Source organism: Poecilia latipinna, unplaced genomic scaffold (assembly GCF_001443285.1).
Source record: "Poecilia latipinna isolate Pla-1442-1.1 unplaced genomic scaffold, P_latipinna-1.0 Scaffold1303, whole genome shotgun sequence".
Lineage (NCBI taxonomy): Eukaryota > Metazoa > Chordata > Actinopteri > Cyprinodontiformes > Poeciliidae > Poecilia > Poecilia latipinna.
In genome coordinates, this window is record NW_015113919.1 from 92,357 (window position 1) to 107,159 (window position 14,803).

The 14,803-nt window shown below is 41.1% G+C and overlaps 1 protein-coding gene across 4 annotated transcripts; it reads left to right on the plus strand.

Annotated features, from left to right (window-relative positions):
- Positions 1-3: 3 nt before the first annotated feature.
- rec8b (REC8 meiotic recombination protein b) lies at positions 4-11,831 on the plus strand. 4 transcript variants are annotated; one of them, XM_015055202.1, is made up of 18 exons: positions 20-218; positions 412-480; positions 1,301-1,443; positions 2,129-2,204; positions 2,955-3,072; positions 4,638-4,713; positions 5,774-5,844; positions 6,932-7,013; positions 7,968-8,025; positions 8,113-8,287; positions 8,422-8,556; positions 9,239-9,314; positions 9,901-10,058; positions 10,290-10,329; positions 10,420-10,495; positions 10,578-10,673; positions 11,402-11,508; positions 11,621-11,831. In XM_015055202.1, exons 1-18 carry the CDS (start codon positions 163-165, stop codon positions 11,710-11,712), a joined length of 1,704 nt encoding a protein of 567 aa, XP_014910688.1. In that variant the 5' UTR covers positions 20-162; the 3' UTR covers positions 11,713-11,831. The 4 variants fall into 4 exon arrangements, 3 of the variants coding, with proteins under 3 accessions (XP_014910686.1, XP_014910687.1, XP_014910688.1); XM_015055200.1 differs by having other exon boundaries at positions 18-218; positions 10,290-10,495; XM_015055201.1 differs by having other exon boundaries at positions 19-218; positions 5,777-5,844; positions 10,290-10,495.
- The last annotated feature ends 2,972 nt before the right edge of the window (positions 11,832-14,803 follow it).

Genomic DNA, 14,803 nt, shown 5'->3' on the forward strand with positions numbered 1-14,803 from the left:
ACCGAGTTCGAGTTCCTTCCTGAGAGCTGATTGGTCGGTACTGATCTTGACGCGGGAAAGTGTCAGCGCGAATTAACACGTCGCTCCTGAAAGTTGTCCTCTGGAGGTGAAGTTTACTAACTTCGGGGATTGTTTTTAGTTGAAAAGTAATCGTCTTACAACATGTTTTACTACCCAAATGTTCTCCAACGCCATACTGGATGTTTTTCCACAATTTGGTAAGTTCAACAACGCTGAGTTATTTCATATTATTAGCTTGTGATGGAAAAATAAAGGGAACTAACAGCAGATAACCAATAATTTCCTCAACGAAATGCATATAGCTTCTGAGCTAGCTAATGATGAATCTAAAATATTATATTTTAGATGAACATTATATTTAGGTTGTATTGTGTTGTTTTTGCTATTCAGGCTAGCAGCCACCGGAGGTATCCGGGTCACTCGCAGGGAGTTCCTCAGGGTCAACGTAAAGCGGACATGGTAAGAGTGAAATTAGTGCCCCATATTTGTTGCTCTAGCTTTAGACTATTAACTATTGGTTTTATATTAGTTATATTTTTGTAATGAAACATAATAACGTAATAACATCTCATTTTAAAAGCAAAAAAGCTTTATATTTTAGGAAAAAAAATTGTGGAAAAGAACGTAATCTAAAAAGTGCGGCATGTCTTTCTTGGTATGTCTTCACCAGCTTAGCAAATCTAGAAACTGACCATTTTGTCCATTCCTCTCTGCAAAAAAAAAACTCGATTCTGGTCCGGATGAAATTTCCTACTTCTTCTTCTTGTGATGTGCTTTGATTTAACTAATTCGACTGTTGCTCAGACATGGATGCGTTGAGTTGTCCGGCCGGAAGGTGAACCTTCGTCAGTCTCAAGTCTTTTGCAGCCTCTAAGAGGTTTTCCATATTTAGCTCCATCCATCTTCCTGTCGGCTCTGACCAGCTTCGCCCGCCCCAGCTGAAGGAAAATCATTACGACAGCATAATGCCGGCACCACAACATATCTCAGTCAGGATTTTGTCTTCGGGATGACGTGCGTCGTTAGTTTTTCTTCACTGGTAGCGTTTTTGCTTGTAGATCGTTTCATCTGACCTTCCTCCAAAATGTCTATGCTTCTTGTGGCTACTTTTCCATGACTGAAACTTCTTGTCTACATATTCACCAGTTAACCTTTACTGATATTTTGTGTTGGTCTATGACGTAAAATCCCTGCAAAATATATTGAAGAGAATATTCTACTGTTTTGGATGTAGATGTACTTTTTGTATTTCTGACTACTTTTTGTTCATCCCTTGCAGCAACGATATCTTGGACTATGTGACGGGACAAGTTCCTGCTCTGGAGCCCGACCAGTCCAGGCCTCGCTTTTCCCTCTACCTGTCGTCTCAGCTGCAGTACGGCGTGGTCATCATCTACCACAAGCAGTGCGCCTTTTTGCTCGGTGAGATAAAAGAAAAAGGAGTATTCCAGCAAATTTTGGCGCCGGCACTTCTCACGTTTTCTGCCAAAAGCATCTTTTGCTGTTAATCACAGGAATGCTCTGTCGGTGTGAAACACAAACAGCCCTGCTCTCACACATCTCGCCTCCTGACTCACCCTGATGTAGCGGGATGCGCAAACCAATATGGTGCTGATGAGAGCAGGATGGGTCTCGATTTACTGACACCAATCCCACATCCAAGAAACATGCAACCCACGCTGCTCTCTCAGTTCGATCAAAACTGTGACAGACCAGCATCATCCGAAGGCTTTGTAGTATGGATCGCTGTGATTGTGGGAGTCGTTACGTCTGCCAGCCGTTTCTGTGAGGGATTTGGGTTTTTGTGTTTATTGAGTCTCAGTCGTCATATCTGCCTCTTGATTGTTCCCAGCTGTCTCTCGTTTCCCCTGATCATCCCCGTGCCCCTCCCTGACCGTATTGTTATTTGACTGAGTTATTTTGTTTTCTTTCCTTCTGTACACTTTGTGATCGTCATTAAAACCATCGTTTTGCACTTCAACCCGGGTCTGACCGCGCCTGAATCCTCACCACTAAAACCACCACTTCACAGCCGTTTCAAGCTGTGCACGTGAGAAAACTTGTAACCTCTCTTTGTGTGTTTTTCTTTTTTTTTCTTTCCTTTCAGAGGAGGTCCAACAGACTATCGACCGCTGGCTCCGCTTTAAAAGACGCGTCCAGATCGACCTGGCTGAATCCGACAGGTGAACACCCTCACAGCGAGCCGTGAGAAGAGACTCGGGGTGTCTGTGCGACCTTAAAATGTTTAAAATTCATCAATATAAAATTAAGGCCTTATATTGTCTTAAATTAATTACAAAAAGATGTAAGTGCCTCAAATACATTAATCACAGATCTTACATTTTGTCTTGATGGACTACTTTGTCTTGTACATTGTATGTAGTTTATTTTTCTTATGGGACTTTTCTGTAAAGCAAACGTTCGAGTCGCATCACACATTTTCATTGCTAACTAGCTGTTAACATACCCTTGCTAGCTAGCACTTCTGTTACCAACCCGCACTGTGTTACTTTCATTCTGTTAAAAAAAAAAAATCTTGGCACCATTACTGTAGAAAATATCCAATTTTCTTTCGTACTTTCCTGTTGTGATACAGGCCTTAAATTTCACTCTTACCGGTCTTAAAATGTCTTGATTTTTAGTTGGTGAAGCTCTGCTGTTAGAGGGCGTGAAGAGTAGACTGTAGAAATGAGAATATGTTTGCTTTACTGACGTGTTGATGGATGAACTGAGCTCGTCATGCAGGGTGCTTCATTAATATTTTATAAGTCACGATATGGAAGTGAGGCAGCATGAGATCCTTCATGTTGTAGCGCGTCCTTTTTTTTTTTTTTTTTTTATTTCCCCAAATGTTCTGCAGGTAAATCTAACACCACAGGTGCGTTAGCGTCTCGCGGATCCGAAGTTAAAAGCGGCTCCTCTCCGTCTTGCAGGATGGCTCTGAATGTTCCCGACGGCCTCAGCATGATGGAGGAGGCTGAGGGAGCTCTGGACCCCTTCTTTGGTCTGATGGCGTCCCACCAGCTGCCCAGCCCCTACAAAATAGTCCCGGTACGGTCAGCGCGCACACACACCGTCGGCGCTTCGTGTTGTTGTTGTTGTTGTGGCTTCTGTTGGCTCTTGCTGTAGCGCGGCACATAAAACAGACGGACATCTGCCAGCACAGTGAGCTGCTCCTCATGTCAAATATTTGGTGTGTAAATATTGGCAGGTTGGACGGAGGTGATAGCAATGTGTCAGGAGCAGCGTTGGTCATATTTGCAGAGCCTTCTGAATTCACGCCCTTGAACTTTAACACAATTTTTTTTTCACTCCATGAACCTCAAACTTTTACGTGTTTTAATGGGACTTGATGCTTAACGATTATAAGATAGTTGGGAGGTGAGAGGATAAGGAAGCTTGGTTTTTAAAAATCTGAAAAGTGTGGCGTTCATTTGTATTCACCCCTCTTTACTTTGATACACTTAAATAAAATCAAAGTGAGGCCTTGTTAGTAAGTAGAACTCACTGGCGTGTATTTTAGGCCTGAAATGATTAATCAGATTAATCGATTATTGAAATAGTCATCAACTAATAATAGTTGGTTAATCGTTAATACAGACTCAAAAAAATATATGTATTCAGAGCACTAACTTAGGCCAAACTGATTTAAGATAAAATAAAAAGAAAATAAATCTGTCTGTAAATATTTGTTTTAACCAAAACTCCACAAGTCATCTGGTTCAAACTCACTAAAAGAACTAAAATAATGCAATGTTGTTGCATTTTAGGCAATAAAATATTGATTTTCTTATCTTAAAAAAGGAAATTAATTATTTGTTTATTTGCATGAAGGTATTTTGTTCTATTGAGTGGAAAAAATACCAGAATCTTGAAATGGAAATGTAGAAACCCTCCTCCTTTTAGTGACTGTTTCTAAGTCCAAATATGAAGCTGAAATGCAGACAGTTGGATCAACATCTTTATAAAGTTAATACATTAAAATAATGCAAATAGAATCTTGTTAATTTGTCACGTCTCTGCACTGTTATTCCATGTCACAGTGGCGTTTATCCCCTGAGCCATCGTTTTATTGAACCAGAAAGTCCTTAGTTAAGCAAATCACTTTGGCAGAAACATTTGAACTTTGACCTTTTGCTGTAATCGTCCCAGAAAAACAGGCATGAATTCAGTTGTTGTGCAACATACAGATGATGCGCAGTGCCTCAAAGACATGAGCTGTCCTTAATTTAAAGCAAACTTGATTCAAATCTTAAAATTTGCTCTCAGACTGATAAGTTAACTGATAATATCCTAAGCAAATCCAGACATCCGGTTCTGGTTTCCTGACGTGTTTTGACCCAGACTGCTGCGTTCAGAGCAAATGATGGTGATTGATTGGATAATTATTACAGCCACGATTTTAGTTTCCAATGTTAAAACCCATAATTGTTAGATATTAGTCATTCATAACACCTAGAAAAATGTTTTCCTTCCCTCCCTTTTTAACACTAACCTTATGCTTAAAATGGCCGCAAACACACAGCTTTTCTACACAGCTCCAAAACAAACTGATTTTCATTTGTCACACACAGTTTTTTCATTTTTAAAAAAATTTATTTTACATGTTCTTGTAGACTGAGTTTGCGATTGAGGATTTGGTTTCGCAGCACTCTGTGGTGTCCAGCCCCACCAACAAACCAGACAATAAAGGTGAGTTTTTATTGAGCTATCTTTTGCTTATTTAAAAAAAATGTTCCCCATAACTCTGTTGCCAGTGATAGATTAGAAACAGGAAGTCACAAAGATGTCAGTATCTTCATTTGAGACCAGCATCTGAGTGATAGTTAGCATATTTAGCAGGAAAAAGCAAAAAATAACTACAGTAATCATAAAGATACAACTGCTTTTGCCTTTATTTCCTGATGTATGGAAATAAAAATGACTTCCTGATTCTCTTGTGTGTAAATATGATCAGAAAAGAAGATAAGGGAAGTAAAAAAAAAAAAAAAAACATCTTCAAACTCACTTTTGGTGAACTAAAGGTTGAATTAGTGAAGTTGTGCTCTCATGTCTTCATCAGAGGTTTTTGTGTCGTTTCCTTCAGTTGTTGTTGGTGCAGCGCCACCTCAGGCGAGGGGGTGGAACAAGTTTTTCAAAGGTTTTTGTTCGTCTGACACAAGGCAGCATGAAAGCAATCCGCCCCAGCTGAAAATGTAGCAAATGTTGCAATTTTGGTCCCAAATAGAAACAGGAACACTTGATAGTCTACTGGACTATCAAGTGTAAACACATCCTAACATTGAGGTCCTGGCATCACAGAAAAACAATGAAATGCCAGGAAATATCCAATAAATCCTGGTGGCTCCTGCTTGTAAGCTAAAAATTGGATTTAATTGAGTCTTTCAACATTATAATGTTCTAAAATATGAGGAAATCAGTGCAGAAACGGCTCGAGAGAAAATGAAACGTTTCGTCCAAGATCCCCCCCTTTGATGTTCCAACCCTAACAGATATTGGTAAAGATTTAGTGCTGTTTTAATGGACAAAGTTTTTGCTTAAAGTAATAAAATCTGAATTTTTAATTATTTTTTTTTTTGGCTTTTCTATTCTTTTTTTTTTTTTTTTTACATTATGACATTATGCTACTGCAACGAAAGACGATTTTAATTTGTAGCGCACAGGGTATGCTTTCGATAAGATACAATTTACATATTTTTTTAAAGTTGTAACATCTTCCTGTCTGACAGCTTTGCTTCGTCTCCCCCTGAAGCAGGTTTCATTTTGCCTCTGGCTGCCATCACACTAACAGAGAAGGAGCAGTTTGTCATCAACACTGCTGAGGTAAACTCTCTGTCAGGGTTCAGCTTCAGGAACAACCTCAGTCATCATTTTTAGAGACAGCACACGTCCCGATGAATTATCGAGCCGGGGTGTGTGTGTGTGTGTGTGTGTGTGTCTATTTACAGGGTGTCTGTTCATCCTTAAAAAGTCTGAAATTTACGTGTCTAAAATTAAGCCCTTTAAATGTCTTAAACAAATTATTATTTTTTTTTTATTATTTTGGCCTTAAATGTTACATTTTGTGGCAGGACTAGTTGTTTTTTGTTTTTTTTTTGTTTCATGGGACTTTTCTGTCAGGCAGGTGTTTTCATTGCGCTCTGTGATATGAAGTGGTTGCAGCTACCGCTAATTAGCTGCTAATATTCCTTTGCTAGCTAGCTAGTCCTCTTTTTTTTTTTCCATATATGTATATTTATTTTTACAAAATAAACATATATATTTATATTTGTAGATTTCTTACTTTACATGTCTTAAATCTCATTCATAATAGTCTTAAAAAGTCTTAAATTTGAGTCAACAGAACCTGCAGGAACCGTGTTTTAACGTCTTTGTCGCACGCACAGATGTTCGCTTTGCCATCCCCTCCGGCCTTGAAACCTGGCTTCGCTCAGTCCAGAGCATAGCAATTCATTTTATGTGCATGCCATGCAGTGAAATTGTTGGCAAACTGTAACTAAACCTTATGGCGTGTTAGTCGACCTCTCTGCAGTGTTTTAATCGCAGGCAGGTCCTTGTGCTTTGATTAACAGACTGCAGCGGTACCTCCGCGCTGCCTCCTCATTCTGTCACTCACAGACAGATAATGTTCCTCCTCAAGCATCCTCGGCCGATGAAGTCCATTTTGCCTCGATGAGATCTGACTTAATTAAATCAGGCTGCACTCAAACAGACATGTTGTTCACGTTTCTGCTCTTCCGGCTCCCGCCTGCCTGTCCTAAAGCGTTATCTTTGCCCCACGGGCAACACAACGTGATACATCTAATCTACCGCTAGCTTTTCTCTGGTTGCATGTTTCTCATAATTTCCTCACTTTTTTTTTTCCCGTCCTTGTGTAGTCATTGTTTTTCTTTGTTTTCCTCTGAGGCAGGATTTTAACGGCGCTGAGCTTCCTGAAGCCACAGCCAGAGACATTCAGTTGCTGATGGATCAGCCCGATCACTTCAGGAGAGGCGAGTCTCTGTCTCTCATCGCTCTTTTAGTCACAGAGCTTTTACATGCTTCGTGGAAGCTGCTGCTGTTGAATATTATTTCTTGGTGTTTCTGGGTTTGTGTCCCACTAATTAAAATAAATAAAAATCAGTAGATCTTAATCCATGTGAGGGGAGTCTACAAAAGGCCGAACTCAGAATAGCCTGACCTGCTTTTGGAACAGGTGTTGCCAAACAGAAAGACGCAACATGTTGCCTAGAAAATTGAGTTGACCCTCTGCTACGGCAGCTGGTTGGCCTTGTTCATTTCCTTATGTTTGTGTTTTTATTCTTCCTCAGTCATAGTTATACTATTTTTTATGTAGATACATACAGCATTTTCAGAACTGATCTTCTTTATCCTGGCTGAAAAAAAGTCTAGTTCAATTTTAAATTGCAGTTTATTATGTAAAGCTTTGCTACCTGCATTGAGGTGTTAATGGAGCTAAAATCTCCCATTAGCTTTCCTACAGGTTATGTTCTTTTTAATGCAATGCCAGACATTGAGTTTTCTTCCCCACTTTCAGCTGGTTTGGGGAAAAAAAAGGCTACTGCACTTTTCCCTTACCTGCATACAAATTTGGCTGGAAATGAATTCATTCATAGTGGTCTTCAAAAATTCTTAAAAGTCTGCAGAAAGCCTGACGATGTTTTCCAAATCTTGTCTGAATCATTTCTTAAGTAACATAAATGTGCATTCTGCAGCAGGAGGTTGCAGTACTGTGATCCACCTAATGGTGGCAGCACCTACAAAAGCCTGATCTTACCTGTGTTTTTGTGTCTGCATCTTTAAACATCTAAGAACATCTGGTTGCTATCAGAGCGCTCTTTCTGCAGCACGGTCATGAAAACTTAACTGTAAAATCTTAAACTCTAACCTGTATTTATTCGTTTAATTTTTATGTTATCTTGTTCTTGTAAATATGTGCTAAACAGAAGATGAGGAGACTAAAGATAGGACTGGGGACCAAGCAGTCTCATCCTTCGGCGTCCAGTGAGCCTGGAAACTTTTAAAACTGAACTATAAAGGCTGTCCGCACGAGACGTCGCCTGTTGGTCACGTGTGCGTTCCTGCGCCCAGGCTGAAGGACACGATGCTGGGGACAGAGCAGGACGTCATGTGGCTGCTGGACGAGGAGACCGGGGAGCCTGTGGAGGTTCCTCTGGCAGCCGTGGCCTCTGAAGTGACCCCTGAGCACATAGCGATGCCACCGGAGAGCGAAGGGGACAGAGCTACAGAGAGCCTCTGTGACGAGGTCAGAGACACATGTACAGAATCTGTTGTTTTGTTTTTAAGGGAACAATTGACAGCATGTTAGAGCATGTCAACATGTACTGCTGTGCTGTAATGCCACTGGTTCTCTGAGCGTGTCGTTTGCTCTGCCGCCAGGCGGTGGGCCATCCTCTGAGGACGCACGGCGGGAGACGCAGGCGCCAGCTGGTCTTTGTGGACCCTGAGGTCCAGATCCCTGACAAAGAAATACAGCAGCAGATTGAAGATCCACTGATCGAAACTCTAAATATGGTACATAACAAATACATTAATATTTTATTTACTCCACTAGCTCAATTTAAAAAGATATTCTGGTAAAGAGAAAGAGCTTTGGGCATCTTTAAGCATCCTTTATTTGGTGTAAAATTATTCAGTCCAGATTGGACAGGTCTGAGTACTGAACATTTTTAGAGACAAATTAAGTTGATCTGGATGCCGGAAAAATGCTGTAAAGTTTGCTACTCTGCCACAACAGGAGCCATGATTGTGACGTTTCATGATTTGTGGCACATAAAGATAATTAAACCCAACTAAGTAAATATTTTCTTATTATCTAGAAGTCTGAGTCTGTGAAAGTATTTGTAGGAACCAGGAGCTGCATGCATAAACAACAATCTCTCTTAGGAGATGTTCACGCACTCATTGAATTTTCTGTCGCTGCTTCACTGTAATCAGAGTCCTGCTTTCCAAAGTGTGGATTTCACTAGTTTCTCTTAATTAAACTACAGCTTTCTGTTTCTTCCCTTTGCCTCGAAACCCTTCTGGAGTAGAGCTCATTGATTCTGTTTCATCCTTCTTCTTCTTCTGCTGATTAAATTCCTTTGAGGAGTCATGATTTACTTCCAACTCTCAAGCTAGAAAAAAGAAAAAAGAAGTCACGTTCTGCAGCATTCATCTCAGTACCATGTAGGTAATAAATTATTCTTTCTGTCAGACGGAGGTGTTGCTGGACGTCCCCGCGCTGACCAAGAGGGCCTCTCCTGCTCAGCTCTTCAGCGCCCCCTGTGGATGTCAGTAACAAGAGCCGGCCCCTCGCTCCATTCAGAATAGATCAATAAATCTTGTTACAGAATATGTTTTTAACCAGCAAACATGATAAAAAAAAATAAAAAAAAAAAGTTTGATGGTTGTTGTTGGTGCTAAACCCAGTTTGGACAGGGCCAGTTTTTTTCTCCCTTGATAGATTTTGTCCTTTCATAAAAGTGGAACAGAATATCTCTTAGCCCATTTTCTGCACTGGCGAGTCTCAATATCTGCTCTTAAAAAAGGCCGAACAAACGCCTGCGGCAGTAACAGGTGGAATAATTGATTTGCATGTGAGTAGCTTCCCTAGATTTGGCCTAGATTCATTTGAACAACTAGGTTAGTGTTGAAGTGGCTACAACACTAACCTAGCTCTTCATGCACAGAACTAAAATTTTGCAGGTTGATTTAAAAAAAACGTTTTTTAATCTAAGAACAAATCAGAAAACTCATAAAAAAAAACAAACTGAAAAATTCAAACCTGTAAAAATAGCTTTCTGTCACGTCGTCTGCCAATCTACCCACTGTAGTAAAGAACACAGATTATCCTCTGACCCCACCCCACCTCCGCAGCTCTCGTCCACCCCAGCCTCCTGTCGCTATGGAAACAGCGGGCCTCCATCGCCATCCAGAGCGAGAGTGGGGCGACGCGGAGAGCGGAAGAGGAGTCAGAGCAGGACATGGAGATCCTGCGGACGGAGAGGAAGCGGAGGCACTCGCGCATGAAGGAGGTCGGTTGGGTATTTTTAGAGGAGCGGAGGAGAGCTCAGCACGATCGCCATGAGTGACGGAGAGCGAGAAAGCGCTCCCGTCAAACAACGCTCTGGTTCTCAAGAGTCCTCGCCGGAGTTCGTAGAACTGCGGCTAGGTTATTTTTGAGTTTTTAGCTCAGTTCAGTTGGCGAGATGAACGAGATCACAGAGCGTTCCATCTGATAAAGCTGTTCCCCTCTTTCCTCGCAGATGAGCAGCCAATCAGGACTTCAAACCACTGAGGGCTCATGTGAGTCTTCTCTCCCAAACACTCGTTCCCCATTCAGGATTTGGCAGCACAATAAAGAGATCACCATTATTCACTTTTGCGTGTCAACAGCTGTGTTAGATGCGATGCTGGAGATGCCCGATGAAGATAAGTTTGGAAGTGATGTGATGACTCCTGTCAGCAGATGGTGGGTTGCTGATGAACGGAGACAGCTAGATGAACAGAAAACATGACATTGAATGCGTGTGTGTGTGTGTGTGTGTGTCTAGGTCTCCACATGAGGACGTCCAGCCACCAATGGAGCCAATAGCTGAGGAAAACATGGAGATGCCCGAGGCTCAGACAGACACACACTACATGCTGAGGTTCACCAATAAAGAATGTTGCACGTTATCGCGATAACTGATATTATTATTGTTGTTTTGAGACCATTTTCAAGTAATATAATGGTGATATGTGCTAAGTAACATGTAGTCACTGCTGTGAATAAAAAAATATATATTCTGGTTAAAAAAAAAAAAAGGCTCTGGACCCCTATAATACTTATATTACCTCCAGGAAGATGATATTGTTTTGAGACCATTTTCAAGTAATATAAACATATTTTATTTGGATTTTACTTGATAGAGCAACACAACATAATGTGTTTTTATTTGATTTCAATTCTGAATCTTTAGAGTATGTGTTGCCACTAGAGCTGTGAGATATTGCATATTTTGGTATCGATCCGGCACCAAAGAAATATAATAAAAAATAAATATTGCCACTATCGATACCGATATCAATAGTTTTATTTAACATTATTAGTGCTTTTGTGATTTTTCCTTTGAGTTAGTTTGTTCAAGCCTTTCAAACATAATTTGGACAATGTTTACAAGTATCTAACACTAACATCGTTTCTGTGCATTCTTCTAAACAAAGTCCAAAAAAATTATCTTCTAAGACCAAATCAAAACAAAATATTTTTTCGAGGCAGAGTTAAGAAACTACAATACAAAAATAAGATAACATCTCAAAAGGAAGTCTGAAACTAAAGTATCAATCTTCCCATGCGCTTTCATCAGTCTTTTTATCTCCGTATTTATTTCCACAGCTGGATCGCCTCCATCCAGCAGAGATTTGGTGAAGTCGCCTTTGACTCTCTGCTGCCCCCAAAGGCCGACCGCTGTACCGCAGCTCGCACTCTGAACAAACTGCTGGGTGAGGAAATCTGCCGCTTTTCCTCAAATATTCAAGAGTTTCTACCTGAGAAATGGTTCCGATCTGTAAGCTCTGGTGAGTGAAGTTAATCTGTCATCATTTGTGTGTGCAGAGCTGCTGTCAGACGGACGGGTGACGGCCTGTCAGACCGAGCCCTACAGCAGCATCGCCATAGCGCCAGCAGCACTCAGTACACCGATCTGAACACACCGCAGTTCTCACTGATAGTTTATAACAGAATGAATTAATTCTTCTATAAATTAATTTTTTTTTGTAATTGTTAAGCAATCATTTGTTGCAGCAGTTTGCAGTTTTTAAGCAGTTTTTTTTTTTATTAAAGCCAATTTTAAAGACATTTTAATCTTTTAAATATCTAATGTATTTATATGTTTTAATTATTTAAAAAAAAAACATGTTGATAGTGTTTACATGTTGAGTTTTATTCAAGCTTTTTTTTTTCTATTTTAGAACATTAAATGTTACAAAGAGCAACTTTGTGTTTGTTGTTCAACTAATTTCAAATTGAATAAAATTCTATTAACTTTTTCTAAATACAAAGTCTAAAGTTGCCTCTTTGGTAAGTGGATATGCTTTCTTTTGAGAGTAACTATTCTTATGCACTGATAGAGTTGCAAAGATTGGGGAGGTTTTCTTCAGTAATTTCTTTATTTCAATGTCAAAAAACACTGATCGAAACTCACTGGGTAGAAGCACAATAATTAATAATGGTGGAAATATGACATCACGCCTGAACGAAGTGTTTGCATTGTAAATAAACTGGGCAGCAACACTATTTGTGTGGCACCTTGGTGTGGCTGAAGCCTGAGCTGAGGTCGGAGAGCAGAAATCCTCACTTGCATCATCTCTCTGGAATGACGAAGCGTTTGAATAGTTTTGTTAACAGCAGGCAGCAGTTCTCCCTCCCTACTTTTACAGCACGTTCAGATGCAAAAGCACAGGCACCACATGGCTTTTGTTTTGTAAATCAGTTAGATTACTGGCTTGTGGAAAAGCCATGAATGAAGATGGGAGCATTAACGAGGTCGTGGGAGGGCAGGGTCGCAGGCCGGTTATAGGGGTGCAGGTGGGAAAACTGGTGTTGGTGTGTCAGGGTTATTTGCTGTTGCTCATGGAAATCCAACATACCGAGCTCCAGGGTTCCTGGTGTGGAATCTCATTTAAATATTTTACAGACTGTTATTGAAAAATTAAATGAAATAGAACAAAATGTCTACTTCCATTTTCCCCCCCATGTAATAAGTGAAATAATCTGATAGTGGAACTACTACTTTTTTATATCAATATTAAGGAATTGACTTAAAACAAACTTTTATATAGTGCTGAAAAGTCGTAAGTTAGTTTATCCTTAATTCAAGTGTACTCAGATACTTGCACTTGAAAATAGACCAAAAATACAAAAAAAACATATGTATTCATCTTATAGCAGAGGTCTGGGACAAGCAAAATCGTGTTGTGGAGAATGTGACGGTGCTGTAAGAGGCTCACACACCAACCTCACATTCAAAGAGCAGAGGACGAGATGAGGCGGCTGGCATCTTTTCATTACACGCCGTCATAAATCTGTCATCCACAATGAACCTGAGGTCAGATGTTGGCATTTTAATGCTTCTTGTCACCTTACATGTTCATCCAAAACACATGAATCACTCAGCTCCGAGCGTTTACACCGTGACTGAAGACACAAAAGGCACATGCTTCCTGTATGCTGAGCTGAGAATAACCCTCTGCGACTCCTCTCCTGACTGTATCGGTGTGAATGCAAACGCAAACTCCCGACCATCTGTCAGTCAGCTCTGTGACGGGTTAATAAACCTGACACCTGGGCGACACATAGCACACATTTCCCACTGGCTGCTTATATCAGCCTGGAGGAGCAAAGCTCGGGTCTGCGTGCATCTCCACATCTCGGAATCGTCACCCGGCTAGTATCTGCATCAGCGCAGGCCGGGATTAATAAAGAACAGCTGGAGACAGGGGCAGCAGATAGGGTGCATCGGTCACACTGATAACACTTCCTCAACAAAGAGGGCGCGGTGTTGTCGTCGGTGGTGGAACGGGACATCGATTCAAGCTGGCGGCAGACAAAAAGCAGGCCTCCTTGGGGGAGGGAGAGGCCGAGCCGACGGGCAGGAAGCTCCGCGAGCCGCAAAGTGTGATGGTGCGCGTGGAGGTGGAGCAGGACATCCCCATGTCGGTGGCGCTGCCCATCGAGCTGCAGGCGGATGGTTCTCACCAAGCCTTTCCCTTCCTGGACACCACGCTGGCTGATCTGGGCATCCAAGAGTGAGTCGACTCAAAATTAGGGCCGAAATGATTTGCTTGATGGACGTTGTGTCTGATTCTATTGGCTTGGACTGGATTTTTTAGACCCGATCTAAACTCTAGTTGACAATACCTAGAGTTTGGTCCTTTTTAGGGTTAACTAAAAGTAGAGGGTACATTATCAAACATCTGGTTTACGTGTCTAGGTCAGACGTGAAGGAGAGGGTGGTGTGGGTCGACACCAAGAAGACACAGGTGAAGAACAAGGCAGGGAAGCTGAAGGAGAAGGAAACTACCATCCTGGAGGTATCTGATCAGCTATTGGGAAAGCGCGTGAAGATTGGGCGAAAGCAGAAAAGCGAAGTCATGGTGGTGTGGTTTTATGTTGCTTTAGGTGCGAGTGAAAGCCAAAAAGCCAGGAGATAAGCAACTCCAGGAGGTTCTGTACAGCACAGAAGCCCACACTGACCGCTCCTTCTGCCGGACAGGGATGGACATTCAGCCCTGGAAGCAGGGAGATCCAGGTTTGGACGCAGCTCCTCTGTGTAGACATTTAGATTTTACATATTTCAAAGAGGGTGAGAAATTAAATCCTCCACGCTCCAGAACTCACACAGCCACTCAAATAGCAGAAAGCTCAGACTGATACAGATCACATTGGTGTGCTAAAATCTTGTAGAGTGAAGAAAGATCATACCAAACCTCTAATCACTGGAAGACTTGGAACACCGCATGTATATCCATTTTCTCTAGTTGAAAAATAAAGAAAACTGCTCACTGATACTCAGCAAGCCTGAGTGGACAAAAATTCAGCTGTAAACAGATATGCTAAATGGTGGTCCTAGTCTGAAAACTATGCTTTATTTTCTTTCCTTTTCATAACAAAGCACTAGTAAGTATATGGTTGTAACATCACTAAGTCTGAGAACATTTACAAGTGACTGTACAGAGGTGTACAATGGCTTACAGAGCCATTGAAGACGATATGATAAACATTGTAGAAAAAAAACTT